This window comes from Zootermopsis nevadensis, unplaced genomic scaffold (assembly GCF_977971745.1).
Source record: "Zootermopsis nevadensis isolate Lab colony 2312 unplaced genomic scaffold, Znev_1.0 Znev_ptg000061l, whole genome shotgun sequence".
Taxonomy (NCBI): Eukaryota; Metazoa; Arthropoda; class Insecta; order Blattodea; family Termopsidae; genus Zootermopsis; species Zootermopsis nevadensis.
The window spans coordinates 3,585,916-3,610,304 of NW_028259192.1; the positions used below are offsets into that span (position 1 = coordinate 3,585,916).

Genomic DNA, 24,389 nt, shown 5'->3' on the forward strand with positions numbered 1-24,389 from the left:
CTTCCATCCTTTTCTCGGACTGGGACCTGTTCATATACGTTCTTGGCAGATGATCCAGAAGTGGTTTGCCATTGCCTTCTTCTGTGTGTGAATGGAGTAATTGTTGGGATGCCACGGAGGAAAACTCCGTGTTGCCTAGACCACGGCCTTGCCCAACACAAGTTATAAATTCGGGCACCGCCGGGAATCGAACCCGAGACCCCCAGGACTACAAGGCCAGCGTTCTAACCGCTAGACCACCTCATCTTATTATTATTTAGTGTTCTGTCTGACGACAGGTCCATATCAACAGGATCCTTCCATCCTTTTCTCGGACTGGGACCTGTTCATATACGTTCTTGGCAGATGATCCAGAAGTGGTTTGCCATTGCCTTCTTCTGTGTGTGAATGGAGTAATTGTTGGGATGCCACGGAGGAAAACTCCGTGTTGCCTAGACCACGGCCTTGCCCAACACAAGTTATAAATTCGGGCACCGCCGGGAATCGAACCCGAGACCCCCAGGATTACAAGGCCAGCGTTCTAACCGCTAGACCACCTCATCTTATTATTATTTAGTGTTCTGTCTGACGACAGGTCCACATGAACAGGATCCTTCCATCCTTTTCTCGGACTGGGACCTGTTCATATATGTTCTTGGCAGATGATCCAGAAGTGGTTTGCCATTGCCTTCTTCTGTGTGTGAATGGAGTAATTGTTGGGATGCCACGGAGGAAAACTCCGTGTTGCCTAGACCACGGCCTTGCCCAACACAAGTTATAAATTCGGGCACCGCCGGGAATCGAACCCGAGACCCCAGGATTACAAGGCCAGCGTTCTAACCGCTAGACCACAGTGGCATTTGTTCTTTATATAACCAAAATAAATTATACTTTTCGTGTACATGATTTATTTTTGTTGCTGTATCCACAAGTAAATACACTAATATATATTCCCATAGGTACCAATACATTGCATGAATACAGTAAGAGATAGAACATACTAGATTTAATTTAATTAATAGTCACAATATGTGATATATTAATTTATAGGATAAATTCAATATGTTTTGCTTTGTTTAAATATGAAGAAGCAGACTTGTTAAGAGCTACATTTAGTGAAATTCTTAGGGCTTTCTGAATGGACCAAAATCAACATAATATTTACAGTAAAATTAATATAAGTTACTGTTACACTATCGTGACATCTAATTTCCCACACGTTCTTCTCAGACTACAACTTTAACAGAAATGATGACAGATGTAAAACTTCTTACTGTGAGATAATTATGACTCAGGGATAGTGAAACAGTGAGACCAATGCTTAAACTTGGTCACTTGAACCCCACTGATTCCTTATTAAAGCAGCTGCCTTTTCGGCGATCATGTAGATAGGGGTAGTGATGTGACCAGACGGAATTAGTGGTATGATGGAAGCATCCACAACACGGAGATTCTTAATACCTCGCACTTTTAAATTTACATCCACAACAGCATCTTGGTCAGAGTCATTGCCCATTTTACAGGTTCCGCATTGGTGGTAAAAGGTAAAAGTCGTGTAGCGAATTGAACAATTCCAGTATTCGTCGGAAGCGAATTCATACCCCTCGCACGGAGGTAGAGGAACTGGGTAGAGTTCTGCGGCGTACCTCTGAAAGGCGGAGGTGTTAATCAGTTGAAGCGAAGTATGGATTCCACTTATAATAATATCCGCATCGTATGGATCAGTCAGATAGTTGTGGTACAGCACCGGAGCGTCCGTAGGGTCCGAACTTCTGAGAGTAACACGACCCCGACTTCTTGGGTGCATGATCATAGGGAATATCATGAAAGAATCCTTATTAGCTAACGGCTCGTAGGCAGCATATATTTCAGAATTTCCACCCCAGGCATCCCAAACAGGTTTCAGTGACGGAAGAGTACTCGACGCAAAGAGTATTTCTATATCTGGAACACCGGCGGTGCTGTCACTGCTACTAGTATTTAGTTCCTGAAAGACAAGTGCTTCGACGCCACCTGGTATCGCAAGGGGCCCGGTGCGACTTACCAAGTACTCTGCAACGTCGAACAAATCTCCTAGAATGTCGTCAAAACGAATACCAATCGACGAGTTTGCTGTGAAATAAAGGTTTCCAAGGCTGATGTGGTCCTGCAGGTTGAAACCTACTTTTGAGTCCTGTAAAACTTTGATTCCCAAACTCTCGAGCTCTTCTCTGGGCCCGATTCCGGATAACATCAACAGCTGAGGAGAGTTTAAGGCACCCGCAGAAAGAATCACTTCCTTTCTAGCGCGAACTTTTAGTGTTAGTAAATTCAACAATTTATACTGTACGCCGTAAGCTGTGCGACTCTTTGAATCAATAAGGATTTTGGTAACGAGACTATGCGTCAGGACGTGCAAGTTCTTCCTCTTCCTCGTAGGCTCCAGGAACGCACGATTTCCACTAAATCGCAACCCATCCTTCGTGGTTGTCTGGAGAAATGAATATCCTATTTGATTTTCTGCATTATAGTCAGTTCTATCGAATCCTATTTCTTGGGCAGCCTCGTTGAAACTCCGCGCAGATTGGGTGCGATATGGAGGGTAAGAGATGGCCAGTTCTCCAGACGTGGAATGGTATACCGTATCTGCAGCCAAACGCGGAATAAGCATGTCCTCAAACTGGAGGAAATACGGTAAGACATCGTCGTATCCCCAGCCTTCAGCCCCTCCCTCTGCCCAGCCGTCATAATCCTTGCGATTTCCTCTCGTGTTCACCATATAATTGAGAACACTGCTGCCACCTAAGACTTTGCCACGTGGCCAGTTGCACTGACCGCCAACCAGGCCGAGGCAGGCTGTTGATGACGGCTCTGTCTTATAACCCCAGTTTATCGGCGTCAACTGTGCAAGTGCTGCGAACAGAGGAATGTCCTCCAGAACGCTCTCTTCTCCGCCAGCTTCGATCAGTAACACCGACCACTTAGAAACCTCCGACAGCCGTGAAGCCAGCAAGGTTCCAGCCGCACCGCCGCCCACAATGATGAAGTCGTACTCGGCAAGCTGACCCGCGCATCCCCCACTCAGGATGAACGCAATCAGCATAAACAAATTCGCAGACTTCCTCGGCTGAAGGGAAATCTGAAAATACTGTCAAATTTTTTTTTTATCTCTGAATAAATATGCACATATTGCATGCCTTCCAATGCCTGGGAAGATGTTCATATCCACATTTCACTTGCTTCAATGTCTATCACTGAAATTTTAATGAAGTTCTCATCCTGTCATATCTCATTCGGCATTAATCCCTGAAAATACGAAAATTTGGTGTCGATAATTCTTTGAATAATGTAAAATAGCATCATGTCGGTTGCTTTAGAAGAAAAATTGCAACAATCCTTCACACGCTCGGGAGGACCTCTTACACGGTAGATCGGGAAATCAGAAGGTAACACACCACCAAAAACATTTGGCATACATAGAATCCAGATCACAGGAGAACAATAAAAATGCAGTGTTTGCGCCTCGGTCAGTTGTATAAGGATACTGTCTCAGTGCTAGGGTTCTGACCAACCCCTCTACAGTGAATAAGGCTACATGAAATTGTGTAAAACTATTCTGGAGTCATAAATATACAGGCAACTGGTATCACTCAGCGTACGCGCTAACGGTGCATCGCGTGGCTTCTCAACCAAATAAGACATAACTTTTACTGCCATGTCTCGAGCAGGATTCGAAAGTGGAACATAAGTTTTCTTTGGCGAAGTAAAGATTATTCTTAAAATTCGATATCACGGAGAAGCCTGGACAGAATTACAATGCTGATGGAAAATCACGCAGCTTATGTCTAAATTAACAGCCCATGCTACTATTACAAAATGGAGTCGAAACAGTGGGCACTGTTGCTCGAGCCACTAGCACGAGGTAGTTTCATCTGGAAATGTAAACGGGGACTCCATGTGCCTTGGTCCGTTGCCTTTACATGTGTTTACGATCGTCATTTTATTATAACTGCTCAGGTAACACACCCGAAAACATGCCTTTCAGAAAACAATTCTTTTCTGGCACACGTCATAAGAGACAAGTCATAATATTCGTTTAACGTAACTAACTGAGTCCTACAGTGGATCAATACATCGAGTTTGTTTTGCAAGTTTTTAATATGATAAAAATTATAAATCCTGGCATGGTCATATTTCCTTCAAGTACAATGTCATGTTTTATACATTTTATGGCCTACAAAATTACCTCACTACAATATTTTCTCAACAGCATTCCGAGATCTATTCGTTTATCAAAATGTACTGTGACGTAGGTACGCCATTTACTTACAGTCGTTATGTTCATGATATTTATGGAAGAAAATTAAGAACTAGAAATTGTTTCAAAATTATTCACGTGGAACAAACAAGGACACACAGCTGGGTATGCCTGGCTGTCTGTGCGGAGGTACTGGGTTCAAATCGCTAACCCGGGGCCGAACACGCAGGCCTGCCAAAATTTATATTACTCTTTCCTATGCTTGCTGTATAAATACACAGGTACAAATGTCTGCAACGAGAGTTAACAATCAAAATGGCTATCAAATCTAAAACTTCTTGACGATGGTGAAGAGTCAATTGAATAAAAATTTCCTTGGATATTATCCATCGTCTAGTAAATATAAAACGTAAAACGACGTTTCGGAGATGGGACTCTATCTCCGTCTACAGTTGGGCCCACTAGATAGAGCTAATCCCTATCTCTGTGTAGGAACCTGAAGACGGAGATAGAGTCCCATCTCCGAAACGTCGTCTTACGTTTTATATTTACTAGACGATGGATAATATCCAAGGAAAAAGTCAGGAGATAGGGATTAGCTCTATCTAGTGGGCCCAACTGTGTAGGAACCTGAAGACGGAGATAGAGTCCCATCTCCGAAACGTCGTCTTACGTTTTATATTTACTAGACGATGGATAATATCCAAGGAAAAAGTCAGGAGATAGGGATTAGCTCTATCTAGTGGGCCCAACTGTGTAGGAACCTGAAGACGGAGATAGAGTCCCATCTCCGAAACGTCGTTTTACGTTTTATATTTACTAGACGATGGATAATATCCAAGGAAAAAGTCAGGAGATAGGGATTAGCTCTATCTAGTGGGCCCAACTGTGTAGGAACCTGAAGACGGAGATAGAGTCCCATCTCCGAAACGTCGTTTTACGTTTTATATTTACTAGACGATGGATAATATCCAAGGAAATTTTTATTCAATTGAATCAAAATGGCGTTCACGAAGAATCAAAGAATACTTGTTACCATTTATTTCTGAATGTTTCACCCCCTCTTCTGTCTAGAGCGTAAAGATTAAAGTATGAAAAAGTAACTTTATCATTATTATTATTATTTATTGTTATGTGTGGGCGTGAAGCTTTATTTTTCACGTTGATCATGAATTGAAGAAATCCACGTACCTTTGTATTTTGTCATTCCATAAGCTTAACCATTATCAATACAACCCATTTGAACAAATTTTCCTCACAGACAGGAGTTCATTACCAGGCATGAATTCTCCCTAACAGGAAATCCTGGCAGCAGATGCAAGGGGATGGAGTACCGAGTACGGCGTGCTTTGTGTTGTTACCGTGCAGAGCGAATTTCACATAAAATATAACTACACGAAAAAGTTTGACCAAGGTTCATTTAAACGAAATTGGAACAGGGAAACTTAATTCGACTTGACAGCCAAACGTCTACAGAATGTACCACACGAACGCGGCTCTGACAGACAAAATACGTGTGGTAAGACCCGTTAAAATGTCGTTACCTAAAGCTCTGTTCGTTCGCAAACAATATCAAGAAACTTCTCAGAGACAGAATATTCAAACCCATCACGGTCTGTTATACAGACCGACCCATTACCTACCTGAATGGCTTCTGAACCCATGTTGGTCTTCTTGAAGAGGTCTCTAAAACGAAACTTCGTTATAATGCCTTTAAGTACGAGCACGTTCTTTTATATGCCTTCAAGAATGCATGTGTCACGTGATGTTCCCGATAAAACACAAATCTACAGCAAATTCATTATTTTAATGAAACCACGATGATAAACTGTTTCGCCCAAGCCATGTCATGTCAGAATTCTGACACTCTACATTTATTTCTATTTGCAAACCTAAGTAATCTGAATACTGTAAATTACGACCGTCCTCCAACAATAAATACCTTAACAGAACCCATTATATATTTTGACAACGCAAGTCTCATAATTTCTACGAAACACTTTGACGACTTCTGTGCAACATCAAACATTGTTATCTGATATGAGTTAAGTGCTTTACTGCTAGTAAGCTTGCCCTAAATCTATATAAAACAAATATAATAAAATATAATGTAAATATAAATTATATAACATAATATAATGAAACATAATGAAATTTATAACAACTAACTCGCCACAACATTCTTTAAGCATGTTAGTTTATTTTCATTAAACAATAAATTAGGGGTGAGTCATCATCTAACAGCAAAAATATGTACATTTACTTTACGAAAGAAAGTTGTCAGATTAATGGCTGGTGTCAAACCTTACAGAGCTGGGCATTTTCATGTTTATACACATTATCATTAATAAACGTCACTGTTAGTAACCAAGAGCATTTTAAAACTAATTCTACTGTACAAAGTGTCAAGAGAAGACACAAGAATCAGCTTCATAGACCAACTGCCAACCTCTCATTCTTCATAAGAGTTCATAACATGCATCCATCAACATTTTCAACATTTACCATCAGGTCTCATGAGTCTTCTAAATAAAAAGGCGAAATTTAAAGCAGCGTTAAAAAGAATTTATAATTTTCGCAAGAAAATGTCCATTAACGTTTCCTTGTGTTCATCTAATAATAAACGGATAGTATAATTTATAAACTGTATGTAATGGGTGGATGCATCTGTAACATATAACTAATTATGTAAACCTTTGTTTATAGTACTTATGAAACTTTATAACAGTATAAATTGCATTACGCATTGCATTATTATGATACATCCTACTGTCATATGATTAACTTATGGATCTATGGAATTTAATAAAGAAATAAAGTCGGATGAACAAAGCAATGTGTCACAGGGGAGAGAAGAAAGGGGGCAAAGCCCTTTGGTTGAACATAAAACACAAATTTTCACGTGTAAAATTCAGTGCAGAATGAAGGATTTGAGGTTTCCGCGGCAGTGAGTCTAAAGATGGCGATCATCGATCTGATGATGGAGGCAGCAAGGATCTCTACATCGTTGGTGAACTTCTACCAGACTACACGGCGCTACAAACCAGAAGTCTTGCCGCTGTGAAAACCTCAAATCCCACTATTCATTTTCATTACTGTGTCCGATACAAATCCTTTGTAAGATGTGTCGTATCTCAGAAAATCAACACAGTTCTGAACCTCATCCTAAGTAAGCGTTATAAAGGCAGCTTTATGTTCAGAAATCCAGTAGCAAACGAAACATTGGGGCAGAAACTAAAGATGGACACGATTTTAAATGCACATTCGAATTTTTAGCAATTTTCTTTCGCACAGCGTATCAGCAGCTGAAATTTTGTGTACAATCATTACTAGATGGGCTCTGTAGACGAGAAAAATTTCAGGTGATGTTTCGAAATGACCAACCGGACCATTCCTTTGTAAGACTGGGTCGGTTGACACGCAGACAACAGATGCTGTCCCTTCGCTGGCCCTCTCGTCGTCTTGGTAGTCGCAACGACGGCCCGTATAATCGCGTAGATACAACGCATTGGACGAGTGCATACGAGTCTCCTGAAGGCAGACGATGGCTGGGTTCTGATAGCGAATTAAGGACGGCGTGCCAGGGAGCGGCATCCGGAAGCTATTGACATTCCAAAGAGTATCCATGATGGATGGCCATGAGTAAACTACAGGCATTAAAAAGGGAAAATCTACATCACTTTGAAAGGTGATCACTTCAGTCTAACTCTGTGTTTACCTCTCAGAGTGCCGAAAGTGTCCGTCTGCAAGTCAGACGTATCTGAGGAGGAATCTCATAGTTTTTACGTGTTCCTGACCAAGACCAGGATCGGCATGGTTTCTTGACGGGAGACTTCTGATGACTACTCCGGGGATGTCCCTCCTAATGTTGGGTGTTTGACACTGACGTCGTGGTTGGGAGATTTTCAGTGTGGGTGGAAACCTAAATATTGTATGGAGACTGCAGTTCGTGAGAGGAGTTCAGCAATGCGTGATCTCGACCTGGATAGAGTAAGACCCAAGGAGATTAGCTTTTAATAGCGTCTATGCTTGTCCTTCAAAGTGGATGTCACAAAGCTTGGGGTCGGCATTCTTACATTAACAGTTTTATCGGTCGGGTTTCTACTCTAGGGCTTGTATTGTTTTGAGTTTGTTGGGCGCACGGGAGTCACTTTGCAAATGTCCCAAATCCGCAAGAGTAAGCGTGGGATAGAGGGCAACAAGACACCAAAATCTTCCGGTCTTTGCCGGCGTGCGGACCGCCACTACGACCCGAAATCATGAAGTAATTCAGAGACGTTACTCCACCAGAAGTCACTGACAATTACGAACCTGATGGCTTTGGCTTCATGCCCCTATCATGAAAATAACATCCCATGGCTCCCTAACTCTACGCCATGCAAACTTGTGGTTGATTACACCGCTCTCGCAGTCGGCGGTAACACGTCAGGGCGGCACAGCCATATCACCGATTACACTACCTTCAGGGAGTCTATGCCGCATGGGCCCCAACCGAGGCACTAATTGGGCGAACGTGACTTATGGTCCGGGATCGCACCTAGACCAGTATATAAGGGCAGTGAGCAGAGTCCACTTAAGCCTCATTCCAGTGTTCACTGTAGTGACGCACAAGCTTGAAGTCTCGCCGAAACCGCGCAACAGAACAACGGAGACATGAGATTCATAAACCTAATAATCCATATTTAATTATTTTTTTTTTATATATTTTTTATATTTATTTATTTATTTCATTTCGATAGAGAATATCATTTAATATATTTTAAATATTTAAATGTTAATTATGGTAATATTTTTAATAGGAATTTTATTGTGATTAGACTGACAAGATTTAAATATATATTTATCACAATATGACGCAACTTTATCATATCATAACCTAATAATCCTTTAACTGGGTAGTTTACGAACCTAGGAGACACGAAAGTGGAACAAGTTTAGTCGATGGAAAACTTGAGAGTCGCCAAATCGGTCAGGAAGCAGGCCGACCTACCTCGACGGGATATGATTGAGAGTTCGCATCGATTGGCCTTAGCAGTATCTCTTTCACATTCTAGATATTCACTGGACAAGAAATTAAAATTCGGCATTGACTCCGTTTATTATATTTGCATTTCTTGATTATATGGACTGTCGCTTTATAGTTGAATACGACTCAGTCAACATTTTGTTTTCCGTTTGCACTAACATAGTTGGCTGAAAGCAAGACTGCCTGTCAGTTTTGTTAAAGTTTTGGAATAACAGGAATGAACAACTGATAATGTTACTTGAGAGTTTCTGTTTTGTTCGTTCTTATATAAAAGCACTCAATACGTAAGATGCAGAAAATTCGATCTTTTATGGAAACTAATTCAATAACGAACCTTGTTCTGAGATGGTAACGCTTCTGGATCTCTCGTCTGAACACATCAGAACCGATTGCTATTTCATATATGACTGGTATAAACATCAAAACACCACCTCAACAATAATGTTATATTAATAATATCTAGACACAACTTCCATAAAATATACTGAGAAAGATGATAAAATTATAAAATTGTAAAAACTATAAATAATTGTAATTTGAGTTTAAAAAGTTTATAATTTACACCTGATGACGGTTTCATAAAACCGAAACATGTTGTGAATGTTCCGATGTAAATCGAATGCTCGATATGGAACATAAGATGATATTTTAATAATTTTAAATATCTTATCTTACTATTTTATTGTGATTTGACGGTAAACAAATATAATAATTATTTTATTTTAATTAATATCACAATATGACGCAACTATCACTATCTCTTAAATTTTGTCAGTATACCTGCGCGCTGGCTTCATACTGCAATGCTCTTAGGATACAATAAATGTTGGATAGCAGTAAGTGCCGTGGATTTTCAGATCATAACAGCGGTTATGGTAGTTTACGTCGAAACTCCGGGCACTTGGGCGTTCCCCGTGGTGTTAGCTGTGACGTCATCCTCACCTGGAGTGACGCCAGGTCTTCGGAGGTTGTTGGAGGATGAGAGAACAGATTTTATGATCTTGTTTCATGTGAAACTGTTGATGAAGAAAGACATTATGAAGTTGCCGGTAATTAAGTCGCATGTCAGTCTGCAGAACGATAATCAACAAAGAACTTTAACCGGTCGGGTATCCATATTGAGAATTCGTATAAAATTGTACGATCTTGTAACCGATATACATATTTTTTACCGACGGTAAAAGGTTCGGCTTCATATAAGAGTAACGGTCTATACTTGTATTTCAGAGATTCCCAATTCGAATCTACGCTGGGTTACCAACCAACAGTATTAACAGAGATACTTAGTAGATTTCCGTGGTAGTCTCATTAAAAGTTTTTATCCACTCGCCATCTTTAAGAAAATTTACTATTCCATTCGATCCTGTACGTGTTCTTTGCACGAAGTGCGTAAGAAGAACGCATTATGGGCTGGTCGTGTCTGTCCCTCCGTCAGTCCGTCTGTCCAGTCGAGTCAACTCGAGAACCACTGGACGGATTTGGATTAAATTTGGTCTAGAGTCGTACTTCTAAATATTCGTGACAGTTCTGTATATTTTCAGCTAAATTTCATACTTAGAGAATGTCTACATTCGCAACCACGGTAATTCAGTTCAAATAAAAGGGGATAATTTTGTTTTCCAGTTGAGAGATTTTTAGCGTCTGAAGAAATGCTCTTCTTAGCGGAGGATATTACAAACTGATTAAATGATTCAACATCTACACAAAAATCACTGATAATGTTAATAAATTCCATATAAACCAACACCCTTTGTCAAAATACACTTCATTAAGTCGTACTTTTTCTTAAACAATTAATTCTCCAATGCATTATTTTGTATAAATCCTCTATTAATGATCAAAGGCGACGTGTTGTAGCTGAAAAATGTCTTGCTGCAATATTTTACTGGAAAAAATCTGTTTCAACTGCAGAGATTATACTCATGTTGAATTAATGAGATGTTAAAGATTATTATAAATGGTGAGCAGCGAAGAATTCGGAATTAAGTGACCTACTTGAAGCAGGGACGCCTTGTTGTCAACAAAAGAGACAATGAAGCAAGAAGAAACCCTCAGCCCTGATGGTGGTTCGCGGTCGGAATTCGAGCGGACAACACAGAAGTTGCCGATACACTGCACTGCTTGTGTAAACGTATTTCACTTCCTTCAAGAAGATGGATTCTGTAGCTCGGAAGCTAAGCATGGTTAACAGAACGGCAAAGTCTGTTACTTCGGCGAGGAGACCACGGAAACTACAGTCTCGAACCCAAAAACTGGCCTGGGTTCAAGTCCCGGCGAAGATGCTAGGTTTAGGGAGAATAATACGTTTTACTCTGTGAAGATGTTACGGATCGAACGACCAGGCCTGTGAGAAAAAGAAATCGGGCAACAGAGACCGGAAAAAAGTAATAATTTGTCAAATTTAATGGGGCACTTTGCCAGTATAGGATTTCATTCGTTATTGGTCTCATGGTGTACAGCTGTATTGAACATATATTTAAGTTGCTTTCAACTTTTAGTAGTTTACGGTCTGTAGAACAGTCTCTGGATTGTCCTGCAGGAAAGTCGGATGGACGGGGTGGTTTGAGATTGATCAGCTCGGAAATCAACCACTCAGCGGTCGACTCTGAAGGACTTCAAGTGATGGATTTCTGTTCTTAAGTTGGCTCATCTCGGTCGATCTTCCACGTTTTCAGACGATTTGATTAATTTTAGTGCCTTTCCTGATAGTTCGGGAATAGCATTTTTGAATGTAGGCCTGATTTTGTATCCGTAATTCACTATCAATGCTCCAGCCAATTCAGTTTCTTCGGAGAATCAGACGATAATTGATCCATGGCTTTCCAGTTCGGTGTCCGTCTGTTCAGGAATTCGTGAAATGTCGGCGACGGTTTGTATAATGTATTAAACCACTAGAATCCAAACTACACAACAAAACCTTATTTTAGTAAAGTGAAGCTGTCCCGCTATACGCCATGTTGGCGCTAGATAGGGGAAAGTGGTTAGAGTCACGCCCCCGGCCGGCTTTACCCCCGGGAAAGGACCCCGGTACCCATTGTAGAGGAGGCTGGGTGTACCCCAGAGCCAATATGTACGCAGAGGACAGAGGAAAAATCCTCTGCGCTCGTCGGGGATCGAAGCCAGGTCGTCCAGTCCGTAGTCAGTCACTACACTGACTGAGCTACTCAGGCTCCTATTTCAATAAGGTCTATTTTAATATTATTTTCCTAACTATTTCTTGGTCTACCAAGCTGTCTGTTTCCTCCAGGCTTTTAAACCAAAACTGCTCATTTTAATGCCCCCCATAAGCGCTACATACCCCGCCATCCTCCTTATTCAAGTCGTCATAATTATATTTACTGGTAAGAACAAACTATGGAGCTCGTCATTTTTTTCATTTCTCTCGAAACTGCAGTCACTTCATCCCTCGTAAGTCCAAGTACTCTCCTCAGCACCCTCTTCTCAAACACCCTCAACGTAAAAGACAGGGTTTTTTAAACTTCACATTTTTGGATAGCAGACAAAGACTGAATTCTAGCAAGCATTCCCCGAATTTAGTCTGCTCTTAATTTCCTCATAAATGTCATTTCATTTTGTTACCGTTCGTAAAAGATTCAACGTGTAGCGAGGAAATTTATTTGTAAGATGTAAAATAAAATTTCAGTTGTATAAAATATTCATCAGCTGCCATTAACCATCACGACTGATGGATTGGCTGTGATGTAACCTTGGCAGCGATGATAGTAAAATGTCAGGACTATAGTGACAAGTCAAAATTATATTCAAGTAAAGTTAATGTCAGATTAAATTCTGAAAGTGCCATTCAGTTCAGAACCATGTTTGTCTCCTTCGTCATTCTCAAAATCTGATAATTAAAACAGTGAACTTAAATTTTTTTTCTCTTGTTTTAGGGGTACCTGAAACTCTCACTTTCCGAAAGAACGCAAACTGAATGTGTCTGAGAAAACTGCTAAGGAAAGTATTGAAATTAAAATTCATTTGAATTTTCCATCCACATATAATCAACATGATCAAGTCAATTTCGGTTCATGGCGGGTTTGAAGAATTCCCGGAGAAAATTAAAAATTCGTACAGCATTTATCCATAAGATAGTGTAATTGCGTCATATTGTGAATATTATATAAATTATTTATTTTAATCCGTCTGATCACAATATAATATTTTATTTAAAATTTATTATAATTAAGATAATAAAATATCATTCAAATGTAAATGTTCCGAAATGTAAATCGATCAATCGATATTGGAACATGAATGATATTTTATTATCTTAATTATAAGAAATTTTAAATAAAATATTATATTGTGATCAGACGGATTAAAATAAATAATTGTTAGCATTTATCCGGAAAACCAAAATATAAGAGACCACTTGGGAGACTTAAGATTAGGTGGCACTACGAGACCCAATCAGAGACGCACGGTGACGAACCTTAGACAAACTGCTGCAAAATTCTTGATCAGAATGTGACTGTCAGGTTACTCTGTAAAAAGACCTGATGATCGAGGCAGCATGCACCCCTGAAACGTCGGTAAACTTCTACCAGACGGCGCAACAACCCAGATGACAGCGAAAACCTCAAATCGTAGGAAATGAAGTCGCTTGTATTATTCGGCTGGTCTCATTTAGAGCTCATTTGCGTTTTGTTTGTACGGGGTCTTGTGCGCGTAATGGCTGCTACACGCCTACAAACAGTCGACAAACAATGTTTGCAAACAGTTTATCGACTGTATTTTGCTTTCCACTTGTAACCGGAAAAAAAAAAGAAACACCGAATATTAGCTTGGAGAACGATATTTGGTTTCAAAATGTTTTCCACCAGTGTGTTCGGGTGTGTAGGAGCCTTAAAATAAAAAAAAATGATTGCTTGATAACATCACGTGGGTTACACCAAAGGGAGTCAGTCGAGTGTACTGTCACCGCGTCGTAAATATTTTCCCCATGAGATTCATTTTGTAATTTCGTTCTCTGACACTAACTGTAAGTGCATTTTACGAACACACAACACTTTGAAAATATATTCTGACTGTGGCCAATTCCAAAATTTTTCGACAATGGATACCTTCAATTCTAAAGGGTTTTAACACCGGTAGTTTACATCTAAAATTATTCTTTGTCAAGACTTTTTTCATCGTCTGTTCTTTAAAATCACGACGTTTCGGAGGCTAGATCTGTCTCCGTCTTCAGGTGAGAGGTACATACTCTGTTGGGTCCCTTAGTAGTAGAGTAGGTACCTCTCACCTGAAGACGGAGACAGATCTAGCCTCCGAAACGTCGTGATTTTAAAGAACAGACGATGAAAAAAGTCTTGACAAAGAATAATTTTAAATGGATACTTTTCTGCATCATTTAATTTCGGTCTATGTCCACTTGAATAGGTTCATGCCAAAATGACTCAAGTGTATTATAAGATTTTTTCTGAAAAGAACTATTTTCAACATTGAAACAGTTTTTGTTTTTTGGATAATTCTTCTTTCTCGAAATTGTCAATTTTATTGATTTTATTTATTATTGGCCCTTATACTATAAAACCAAGAAACCAAAGTAGTTATTAAGTTTCTTTCATGCAACTGCATTATACATCTTGAGCACAAGTTACATTACAATTTAAAAGAATTAATGACGTTTTATTTAAGTAACGTACTCGAAAACAAATTTCTCTACAACATTGGAACAAAATTCAAATTTTCCTACGTACTGTTGGAGTGTCCAGGCCTTTCCCTAAAAGACGTGGAGATCCTATGAATTACTAATGGCGGATTACAATAGGAAGGAGCGTGCTTTTTGCTGTTCTGTACATGAAGAAACGCATTCATCGACCGCTGCAGAACGTCGTTACCAAATAAGATTTGAGGAGCTGTCTCCTGGCAGTGTGTTCAATATTTGGTGGCATTCGCAGTTCAAAGGATGAATAATTCTTCGGGAACAAATCGTGTTTATTGAAGAAGCTACTTTTCACGAAAGTGGTTAGTACCCATTACTAACCATGCGGGGATAAGAATCGCCCGGGTTCGTAGTTGAACATCATCACCGCCTTCCGAAACTAAACAGCTATAAACAAAAACTTTGATGTTGGACAACTGTTGTAAAGCAATCTATTTTCCAATACGTGGTCTGAATAAAAACCTTTTAAATCTGTACTGTAATTTTCGGTCGCCCTTCAACGTTCGTGCCTCTTTAATTAAACTGTAGTCAAACGACTCACACAGTTTTTATTAAAAAACATTTTAACAATCTCCTACTCACCCCTCCTACGCGATGACTTCGAAGATACTTGTCTTCTTAGCGCATGGAGACCGCACGCATAAGAACGAAGACTGCAGACCAACCAAGTCCTCACAATAGCAAATTATGAACGACACACGCAAAACAGTCAAACTGGGCACCAGAACAGCATTCAACACAAGAAACAGATGAGTCTTCACAGCCAATATGTCTTTTTAAGAAATGTAGACTTTTTTCACGAGAATAAAATGCACATCACTTGGCTTGTAAATCTTAATTTGTGGAAATGACATTAAAGAATCTATACACATCGCAGTATTGATCCCGAAGATTATAAATGTTACGAATAAAATCACAGATAATATCCAACTGACAAAGAAATGACATAGTCAGCACATCATAAATATTATTAATTTAAATTAAGGAACATTAAAACTGTTGTCGAAGGAATTGTGAATAACTCTGAGAAGTTTATTTGGCCATGTGTCGGACAGTTTCGATTGCAGTGGTCAAATAAACATTAGTTTTTTCGTAACAGACCCTTTTATACTTATCTGATACTAAAGAAATTTTGTGATCTTGTTTCAGTTCAAAAGTTCCCAAAGCAAACTCATGATTTAAATTTGGTTTCAATGCACGTTTACAATGAACCACAGTTAGCCCATGTTACATTTTGTGGCGACTTCAGTGTATACAAAACCAGTTACTTGTATCAACTTAACTGACAACAGTCTATTATCCTTAACAAATTGCTTTATTGTAGTAATGACCTAGATATTTTCATTCAAAATAAGGACATAACGTGTTAAAACCTTTCATCTTGCGTATCATGTCATTAAATATAATTTATAATTAGGATCACACAGCAAATTAAATATTCAAAGTAAAATGTTTCGTAAACCAACTTCACAACTCTTCTTTAATGCTGACAATGGACCCGCGAAAATCTCTCACTGCTTATGGAAGTCACAATCACACGCCACGTGTCAACTCCTGAGCCCCTATCGTAAACGCCAATAACGAACACATCCTACCGCCACAACCTGCGACAAGCGACTGTGGAACTCCGCAGAACCAGCGAGCGACTGAGGGGAACGCGCATCGTACACAGAGACACCGCGCACAGTTACCGGAATGGTCTGAAGATGAATAGGTCTGCGATTTAAGAAGTTTCAAAACGTTGCCGTGTAGAAAGAATATCACACCTGAAGATGTCTCTCTTCTGGGTTGTTGCGCTGTGTAGTCTGGTAGATGTTAACCAACGTTTCGGAGGTCATACTGCCTCCATCATCAGAGTATAAAGATTTCTGTCTTCTGGGTTGTTGCACTGTGTAGTCTGGTCGATGTTTACCAACGTTTCAGAGGTCATGCTGCCTCCGTCATCAGGGCGATGAGTATGAAGATTTCTGTCTTCTGGGTTGTTGTGTTGTGTGGTCTGGTAGATGTTAACCAACGTTTCGGAGGTCATACTGCCTCCATCATCAGGGTGATGAGTATGAAGATTTCTGTCTTCTGGGTTGTTGCGCTGTGTAGTCTGGTCGATGTTAACCAACGTTTCGGAGGTCATACTGCCTCCGTCATCAGGGCGATGAGTATGAAGATTTCTGTCTTCTGGGTTGTTGCGCTGTGTAGTTTGGTTGATGTTAACCAACGTTTCAGAGGTCATACTGCCTCCATCATCAGGGCGATGAGTATGAAGATTTCTGTCTTCTGGGTTGTTGCGCTGTGTAGTCTGGTCGATGTTAACCAACGTTTCAGAGGTCATACTGCCTCCATCATCAGAGTATAAAGATTTCTGTCTTCTGGGTTGTTGCACTGTGTAGTCTGGTCGATGTTTACCAACGTTTCGGAGGTCATACTGCCTCCATCATCAGGGCGATGAGTATGAAGATTTCTGTCTTCTGGGTTGTTGCGCTGTGTAGTCTGGTCGATGTTAACCAACGTTTCGGAGGTCATACTGCCTCCGTCATCAGGGCGATGAGTATGAAGATTTCTGTCTTCTGGGTTGTTGCGCTGTGTAGTTTGGTTGATGTTAACCAACGTTTCAGAGGTCATACTGCCTCCGTCATCAGGGCGATGAGTATGAAGATTTCTGTCTTCTGGGTTGTTGCGCTGTGTAGTCTGGTCGATGTTTACCAACGTTTCGGAGGTCATACTGCCTCCATCATCAGGGCGATGAGTATGAAGATTTCTGTCTTCTGGGTTGTTGCGCTGTGTAGTCTGGTCGATGTTTACCAACGTTTCGGAGGTCATACTGCCTCCATCATCAGGGCGATGACTATGAAGATTTCTGTCTTCTGGGTTGTTGCGCTGTGTAGTCTGGTCGATGTTTACCAACGTTTCGGAGGTCATACTGCCTCCATCATCAGGGCGATGACTATGAAGATTTCTGTCTTCTGAGTTGTTGCGCTGTGTAGTCTGGTCGATGTTTACCAACGTTTCAGAGGTCATACTGCCTCCATCATCAGGGCGATGAGTATGAAGATTTCTGTCTTATGGGTTGTTGCGCTGTGTAGTCTGGTCGATGTTAACCAACGTTTCAGAGGTCATACTGCCTCCATCATCAGGGCGATGAGTATGAAGATTTCTGTCTTCTGGGTTGTTGGGCCTTGTAGTCTGGTAGACGTTCACCGACGTTTCAGAGGTCCTGGTTGCCTCCATCAACACCCTGATGATGGAGGCAGCAAGGACCTCTAAACGTCGGTAATCTTCTACCAGACTACAAGGCGCAACAACCCAGAAGACAACCATCTTCAGACCCACCGCCGTGAAAACCTCAAATCCTACTTAAGTCATTCGTAGTTTATATATGCGTACACTACAGTACTAATATGTAAGTAAAAATCTAAATATTATAAAATCTCAAAATTATATATTTTCTAATCCGCACTGTATTCCTAAGCCCGCACCATATGACATTATTGAAATATATGCAGTCGATACAATAAGCAGCTGTGCTTTGGTGGGGCATTGGGAATTCAAATTCGCCATCCTTTGTTTTGGTATTTTCTCGGCCCCATATTTTATGGCAAAGGTTGAAATGAATCTGAAAGAATTAAGAGTATATGGGAGGATAACATTAAACGCATCTTAAATAAATGGAGTTTGAGAATATGGATTGTTTTCATCTGGCGCAGTCCAGTGGCGAATCTTCAAGTTGCATGAAGACGATGATTATCTTGACTACAAGAGCGGTTATCAGCTTCTCAAGAAGAACCCTTCAAAGGAGACCACTTTTAAGAAGTGCCAACTTGGCAGTTGGTGTGACACGAGTGGAGAGAATTTTGTGAAAAATAAATACTCTACTTCATGTTTGGTTTTTGGAATATTCCATCCTGGATCAGTGATTTGAATTCCGCTCAGGGCTTGAATGTTTGTCCGTATTGTGTCTGCATTAAATTGTGATGCAAATGTATTATGAAGACCCATCCTATATTCAAGGATTTCTACGGTTTCTTTTAAAAGGAATTTGGGAAGGTTCTGCGATACATCAGCAAAAATAACCAAACAAATCTGTAACCTTCTTTGGGCTCAATTCACTTGGAGCACGATGTTTTAAGAATAAGTAGCTCCGGGGCACAGCTCCTATAAAGTCTACTTTTCTATTGCATGGATTACTGGTCCTACGAATCTTGTGTTATAATAGCCATGTTTACGTACAACAACAAAACAAAATTTAGTTCACTTGTGTTCCGACGATTAAAACGATCGAGTACGGACGAATGAGTGTGGAGCCATGACCCATCACCAGAATCAAATTAAAATATAAATAACTATAACCAATATATCTTCTCAAAATAAGGCAAAAATTTTAACAGATTAAATCCGGGAAATTCTTGCTTAATTCAGGTCTGGACGAAGTTATGACGGCATGACACATTTCTCACAGTTTTAGGGCAGATCAAACACTAGGATTTGTGGTGAAATCGCGATCGGAGAATGCACGTTTCCCAAAGTCCTATTTTTTTTGTGATCTTTTATCCACGGAGTCTCACAGTTCGCCTGAATAATAATTTTAAAATAATTACATTGAAGGACCCCAAAGCTGCCTCTACGCCTACTCCATTTTATGATTATACACACTTCCACTCGCATAAACATTTGCTTTATCAGGTGACAGTAACAACACTGTGTAAGAAATGTTATTTATTTTCAGCAAAGAAAATATTCACAAACTTCTACTCCACGTTTTGTATCTTCCCCTTTAAGAAGTTGGAAATTACATCAAAATTTACTTTTCTTTTGCAATTTCCGTGTAGTTATGTTCCGTGGCTGAAATTATGTGAATGATATCGGAGCTACCACAATTTTCTCATAACAATTTCATAAATTTGTTCCGTGGTGCTTGGAACACCGGAACAGGCTATAAGCTTTACGACGTAGCCAGTTTCCTCAAACTTCAATAAATGTCCAAACGCACTCCGCGTACGTAACTGGATTTCTTATTGGTTGACTGCTTTAAATTCATCCCATACTTGTCTGTGGGGCCACGCCGTAAAACAAATTGAACCCCGTTCTTCCTGCGCCAAGTAAATTATTCACAACCGCCCTGAACAAAAATTCGACATTGTCACTGGTTTCAGACTTCTCTCAGACGTTCAGTAGTCCTGCACGAAGATGAGACGCGTTTTAAACGTTAATGAAAACCCCCACTCTCGAGTACGTAAATTAAGTCGTGGTTATGAATAAGCAAATAGTTCAGACGTCTTCGTAAGCTTCACGAATCAGTTTGGATGGTTTGTTTCATATGCTGTCCCTCCCTCCAGGACAGCACCAGGGTAATGGCACAAGACAGGAGCGGAAATGCATACCGCAATGGAATTTACGTGTATATATATATATATATATATATACGTATATACAGAATGTCCCATAAACCCCAGGACAATGCAGCAATTTTCCCACTATAAATGTCCCCGTCTTCTGCCAAATAACCAACCTTTCCTATGGCCTCAGGCTTATGGATGTGTTAGCTTTCAAAGGGCACTCTCCTCTTCTGATGTATGCCAACGTACTGCCATGTTTGGGACAATTGCAGAAAGCGGTTTCATGTGAGTTCTCTATTCACGTTGTTCTTAATGTCTTCTTCAAGTGAGAAGTTAACGGCGATCAAGATGGACGGCAAACACTGCCATTTGTTTTGTCGCCAAACGTCGGTTGCTACATGGGATCGAGCGTTGTCATAATGCAAGCATTTCAGGTCAAATATTTCAAATTCATTAATGTTAGTCGCCGTGAAAGCTTAAGATCATACATCGAATTATCATACATAAATATTAAATTATTTACGTAGTTACTCAACAACTTAAACATTTATTTGACTAGTTAAGTATTTCGTTAGTTAATGAAATGGTTAAATCATTAGAAAGTACTAATTCCAGTTTATTTGGTTACATTTGCATATCTGTTAAATAAACGAATTTGTAAGGAAGTCAGAGCAAATACCCACATGACAGTTTTACGGCTGATATTTGTCTGTGAAGTCGGTCTTGTGACCGGTGCACAGATTCCGCAAATCGTTGGTCCACGTAGAGACTGTCTGTCAATCAACTTGGATCTCGCCGATAGACTAAGCCAAGCAGGGGCAGGTGTTCTCCATTAATTCCCACTGACTGACATTTCAGTTACTTCAAAAACTTCTGTACGTACAGTAAATCCCAGTTAATATAATCTGGAACAAAATCTGCTCTACTGAACTGGTAGGTGTATCTTGACATTTCTGATCGAGGACTTTTGTGATTTTTCTCCAAACAGTATCTTGAAATACTCCTTTCAAACTCCGATTTATACAAGACTATTGGGTTAAGTATCCCAGAAGGCAGACATTTTACATCCAAATTCCTATATAGGTCTATTACCCATGATTATCTTTCCATTTCATTGTCAACGATGAAACTGTGTTTGAAACAGTGTCATTAAAAACACAAGGATTAATCACTCAAGTGACACACGTCACTATGAATCCTACAGTTCAAACAAGTACGACCGTCGATTCGACAGGCGATGGCGTAATCGATTGATGAATCGACCCTAATTTCAGCTGTTTCGTAGTCGATGAGCACTTATCAAAGAAAAACACTTCCTGTGTCCAATTCTTTTATTGGTGGGTTTGTTATTTTACTCCATACATTCGTGTCAGAACAGCCTTTGATAAATGATTCAAACCAGCAGAAATAATTTCGATGCAGAACTACGTTCGAGAACAAACACACGATCTGCTCGTTAATCCACCATGTTAGAACCTGGATTGCTTTTGCACATCTGAAGTGGACAGAGACCAAGGAAAAAGGGTGATCCTGACTTGGAGGAGGTCGGTACAGTCCGTTCCACAGATGTGGACCTGCTTATTTCACTTATGTACCGTCTCGGGTTCGATTCCCGGCGTGCCCGAATTTATAAATTGTGTTGGACAAGGCCGTGGTCTAGGCAACACGGAGTTTTCCTCCGGGGGCTTCCCCGGTTTCTCCGTGGCATCCAAACAATTACTCCATTCACACACAGAAGAAGGCAATGGCAAACCACTTCTGGATCATCTGCCAAGAACGTATATGAACAGGTCCCAGTCCGAGAAAACGATGGAAGGATCCTGTTCATATGGACCTGTCGTCAGACAGAACACTAAATAAATAATAAATATTGTATACATCAATGAGGGTTACCTTCATAACTTAAAACAAACTTAATTTTTCAATGATATTCGGTAAGATCATTGGATACCATTTCGAAGTCACAGATCTATTCCTAAAACAACAATTTGAAAATACAAACGTGTGAAATTTTGAGGTGGAAACAGCACTTCATATCATATAGGATTAAAAATGTAGATCTACGCGTCGTAATAGATCATGTGAAAGGAAACAACTGTTAAAGATATTTTTAATCCCTGTGGAAAGGAAATGACCACACGCAGAGCCGTTAGACTGTGTGATTTTGTGTGTTGTTCAGTTGAATTTCCACTTTCTCATATTTTGCGGGAATGTTTTCGACTAGAAAACTTTGGACTGTCATAGGAGAATAGAAATGCAATTTTATTTTGACGGAAATGCTTTCACGGTTTAATGTAGGGGTACGTGACCCATCTTGTTTTCGAAGGGAAGTTGAAAATTGCAACAAGTTTCTATGTATTGATCTAAACTATCTTAAGGCGTCTTTGATGTGTCAAGTCGCCTTTTGGCCAAACAATGCTAACGTGTTTCTCAAAGCGAAATTCTGTCAAAGTGGAGTGAGGGGCATGAACACCTCTTCCAGAAACTTTCCCCACTTTACCAGACACGTGAGTTATTAAATGGACAATTACGGATTTTTCGTTTCTATCCGTCAAGTGACATTTGTAGGATTCGCATTTCTATTTTTTCTAGCGGCGTCTTCGAGGCTTCGGAAACAAAGGAACGTCATTGCAAAGCATTAAACTTCAATATTCACTCCAGTTTCGAGAACCGACGTAAAATTACGAAAGGATTTACGTTCCTCTAAACTTTATTTCTTTTAATTAGGATTTCGTAAATTATAAACTGATCACGTGCCAATGAACAGCAGTCTTGTATTACTAACAGTCTGTTAGTTACGTATGCCTAAAAATTACCTATTAAGACTCTAGGTTACCGACAGTTTGAGCTACACGTGGTATCTTTATAAGCCGGCGTATTAATTAAATTAACCTACAGAATTTACAGAACTTCGAGAATTTGTACTTATCATGGCGACTATAATAATAAGCTACGTCTCTGTCACACCAACGTTGAGGGTCGATGAATGATCGGCATCAGGAGGTTCCGTGTAAGACAAGGCGCATTCCTGACCAAGTTTCCAACAAACTACCTTGGCATATCGTCTTTCGGAAATGCTGTACGATCAGAGGCAGTTGTGTGTGAAATAGTCGTCCTTTACATTTAGCTGAAGTTTATATTATATTAGCAAAGCGTGTTTATGAGGAGTTTTGTGGAGGAAAGAGATATTTCCCTAAAGAACTTTAAATAATTTATCGTTGTAATAATGACTCGTTTATTTTCTTTGATGTATGAAATAAATTTTTAAATACTGTTATATTAACTTCATGATTCGAAGGGTTAAAGTATTTTTCTCTTAATGGTTAAGAGTTGAGGAATTAAAAATTAAGAATTGGGAGAAGCCAAAATGAATAGGCATTTGGGCACTGTGGAGAAGTTTCCAGAAACAAAGGATCTCTTTGCAATTGGAGAAGGAAGATGTAGACACAAAGTTTTAGATTGTAATAGGGAATATTTTAGGAGAATTATTTGGATAAAAAGTGACGTAGATTAATATTCAAAAAAGCAATTATTACATTTACTGAAATAAATATTGTCAAATGTAAGTGGGAGAGTCGAAGTTAGTAAGATATTATTGAAAATATTGGGCAAGATACAAGATACACATTATTTACACAACATAGCTAAGGCGCTAAGGGGCGTGGATTTAGAAAATTAACTTACCTTAAGAGACCACACACACAGCTTTACGTACAAATGAACACAGCAAACTATTTCCCTCCCGCGTCGCGTTTGCACGAAGCTAAGGTCATCTCACCCTTTATTACAAAAGAAAATTAAAAACAAAATTCCATTTTAATTTTTTTTTGATCAGTGAAGTTAAAAATTATCGTCTCAAACATTTAAAACTGACTTCGCCCACTCGCGCTCTCAGGCTACACGAATTTTAAATGTTTTGGTTAACTTTTAATTACAAATATAAAAATGAGGCTTATTGTTCCACTTTTTCGGAGGGGGGGACGCCGTTTAACGCTGATTGGATTGATTTGCTGGCAGATCCAGTCCCTGGTGCCTCCGTGAAGACAAACTTCTGTTTGTTCTGAAGTCGACGCTAGGGCACAGGAATTTCTCCTCCTGAAGAGAGTTCAAACTTAGCAGAAACATTTTTGTAAACTTTCCCAAAGCTGATTTGCT

The 24,389-nt window shown here is 39.8% G+C and overlaps 2 protein-coding genes across 8 annotated transcripts in view; both read right to left on the reverse strand.

Annotated features, from left to right (window-relative positions):
• LOC110835936 (uncharacterized) overlaps positions 1 to 24,389 on the reverse strand; it is a 221,932-nt gene that overhangs the window by 155,990 nt on the left and 41,553 nt on the right. For 3 of the 4 annotated variants that reach the window (XR_015532663.1, XM_087340735.1, XM_087340733.1), the window contains exon 1: positions 15,490 to 15,624. The exons of the other annotated variant lie outside the window; for it this stretch is intronic. The gene's annotated coding sequence lies outside the window, so the exon portion shown is untranslated. Of the gene's footprint in view, positions 1 to 15,489; positions 15,625 to 24,389 lie in introns of those variants that run through there. 4 annotated transcript variants of the gene reach the window in all.
• LOC110835933 (glucose dehydrogenase [FAD, quinone]-like) lies at positions 871 to 15,627 on the reverse strand. 4 transcript variants are annotated; one of them, XM_087340731.1, is made up of 2 exons: positions 15,490 to 15,627; positions 871 to 3,097 (listed from the first exon to the last, which is right to left on the reverse strand). In XM_087340731.1, exon 2 carries the CDS (start codon positions 3,059 to 3,061, stop codon positions 1,301 to 1,303), a length of 1,761 nt encoding a protein of 586 aa, XP_087196857.1. In that variant the 5' UTR covers positions 3,062 to 3,097; positions 15,490 to 15,627; the 3' UTR covers positions 871 to 1,300. The 4 variants fall into 4 exon arrangements, with proteins under 4 accessions (XP_087196857.1, XP_087196856.1, XP_087196853.1 ...); XM_087340730.1 differs by having other exon boundaries at positions 871 to 3,106; positions 15,490 to 15,625; XM_087340727.1 differs by lacking the exon at positions 15,490 to 15,627 and adding an exon at positions 5,860 to 5,980 and having other exon boundaries at positions 871 to 3,106.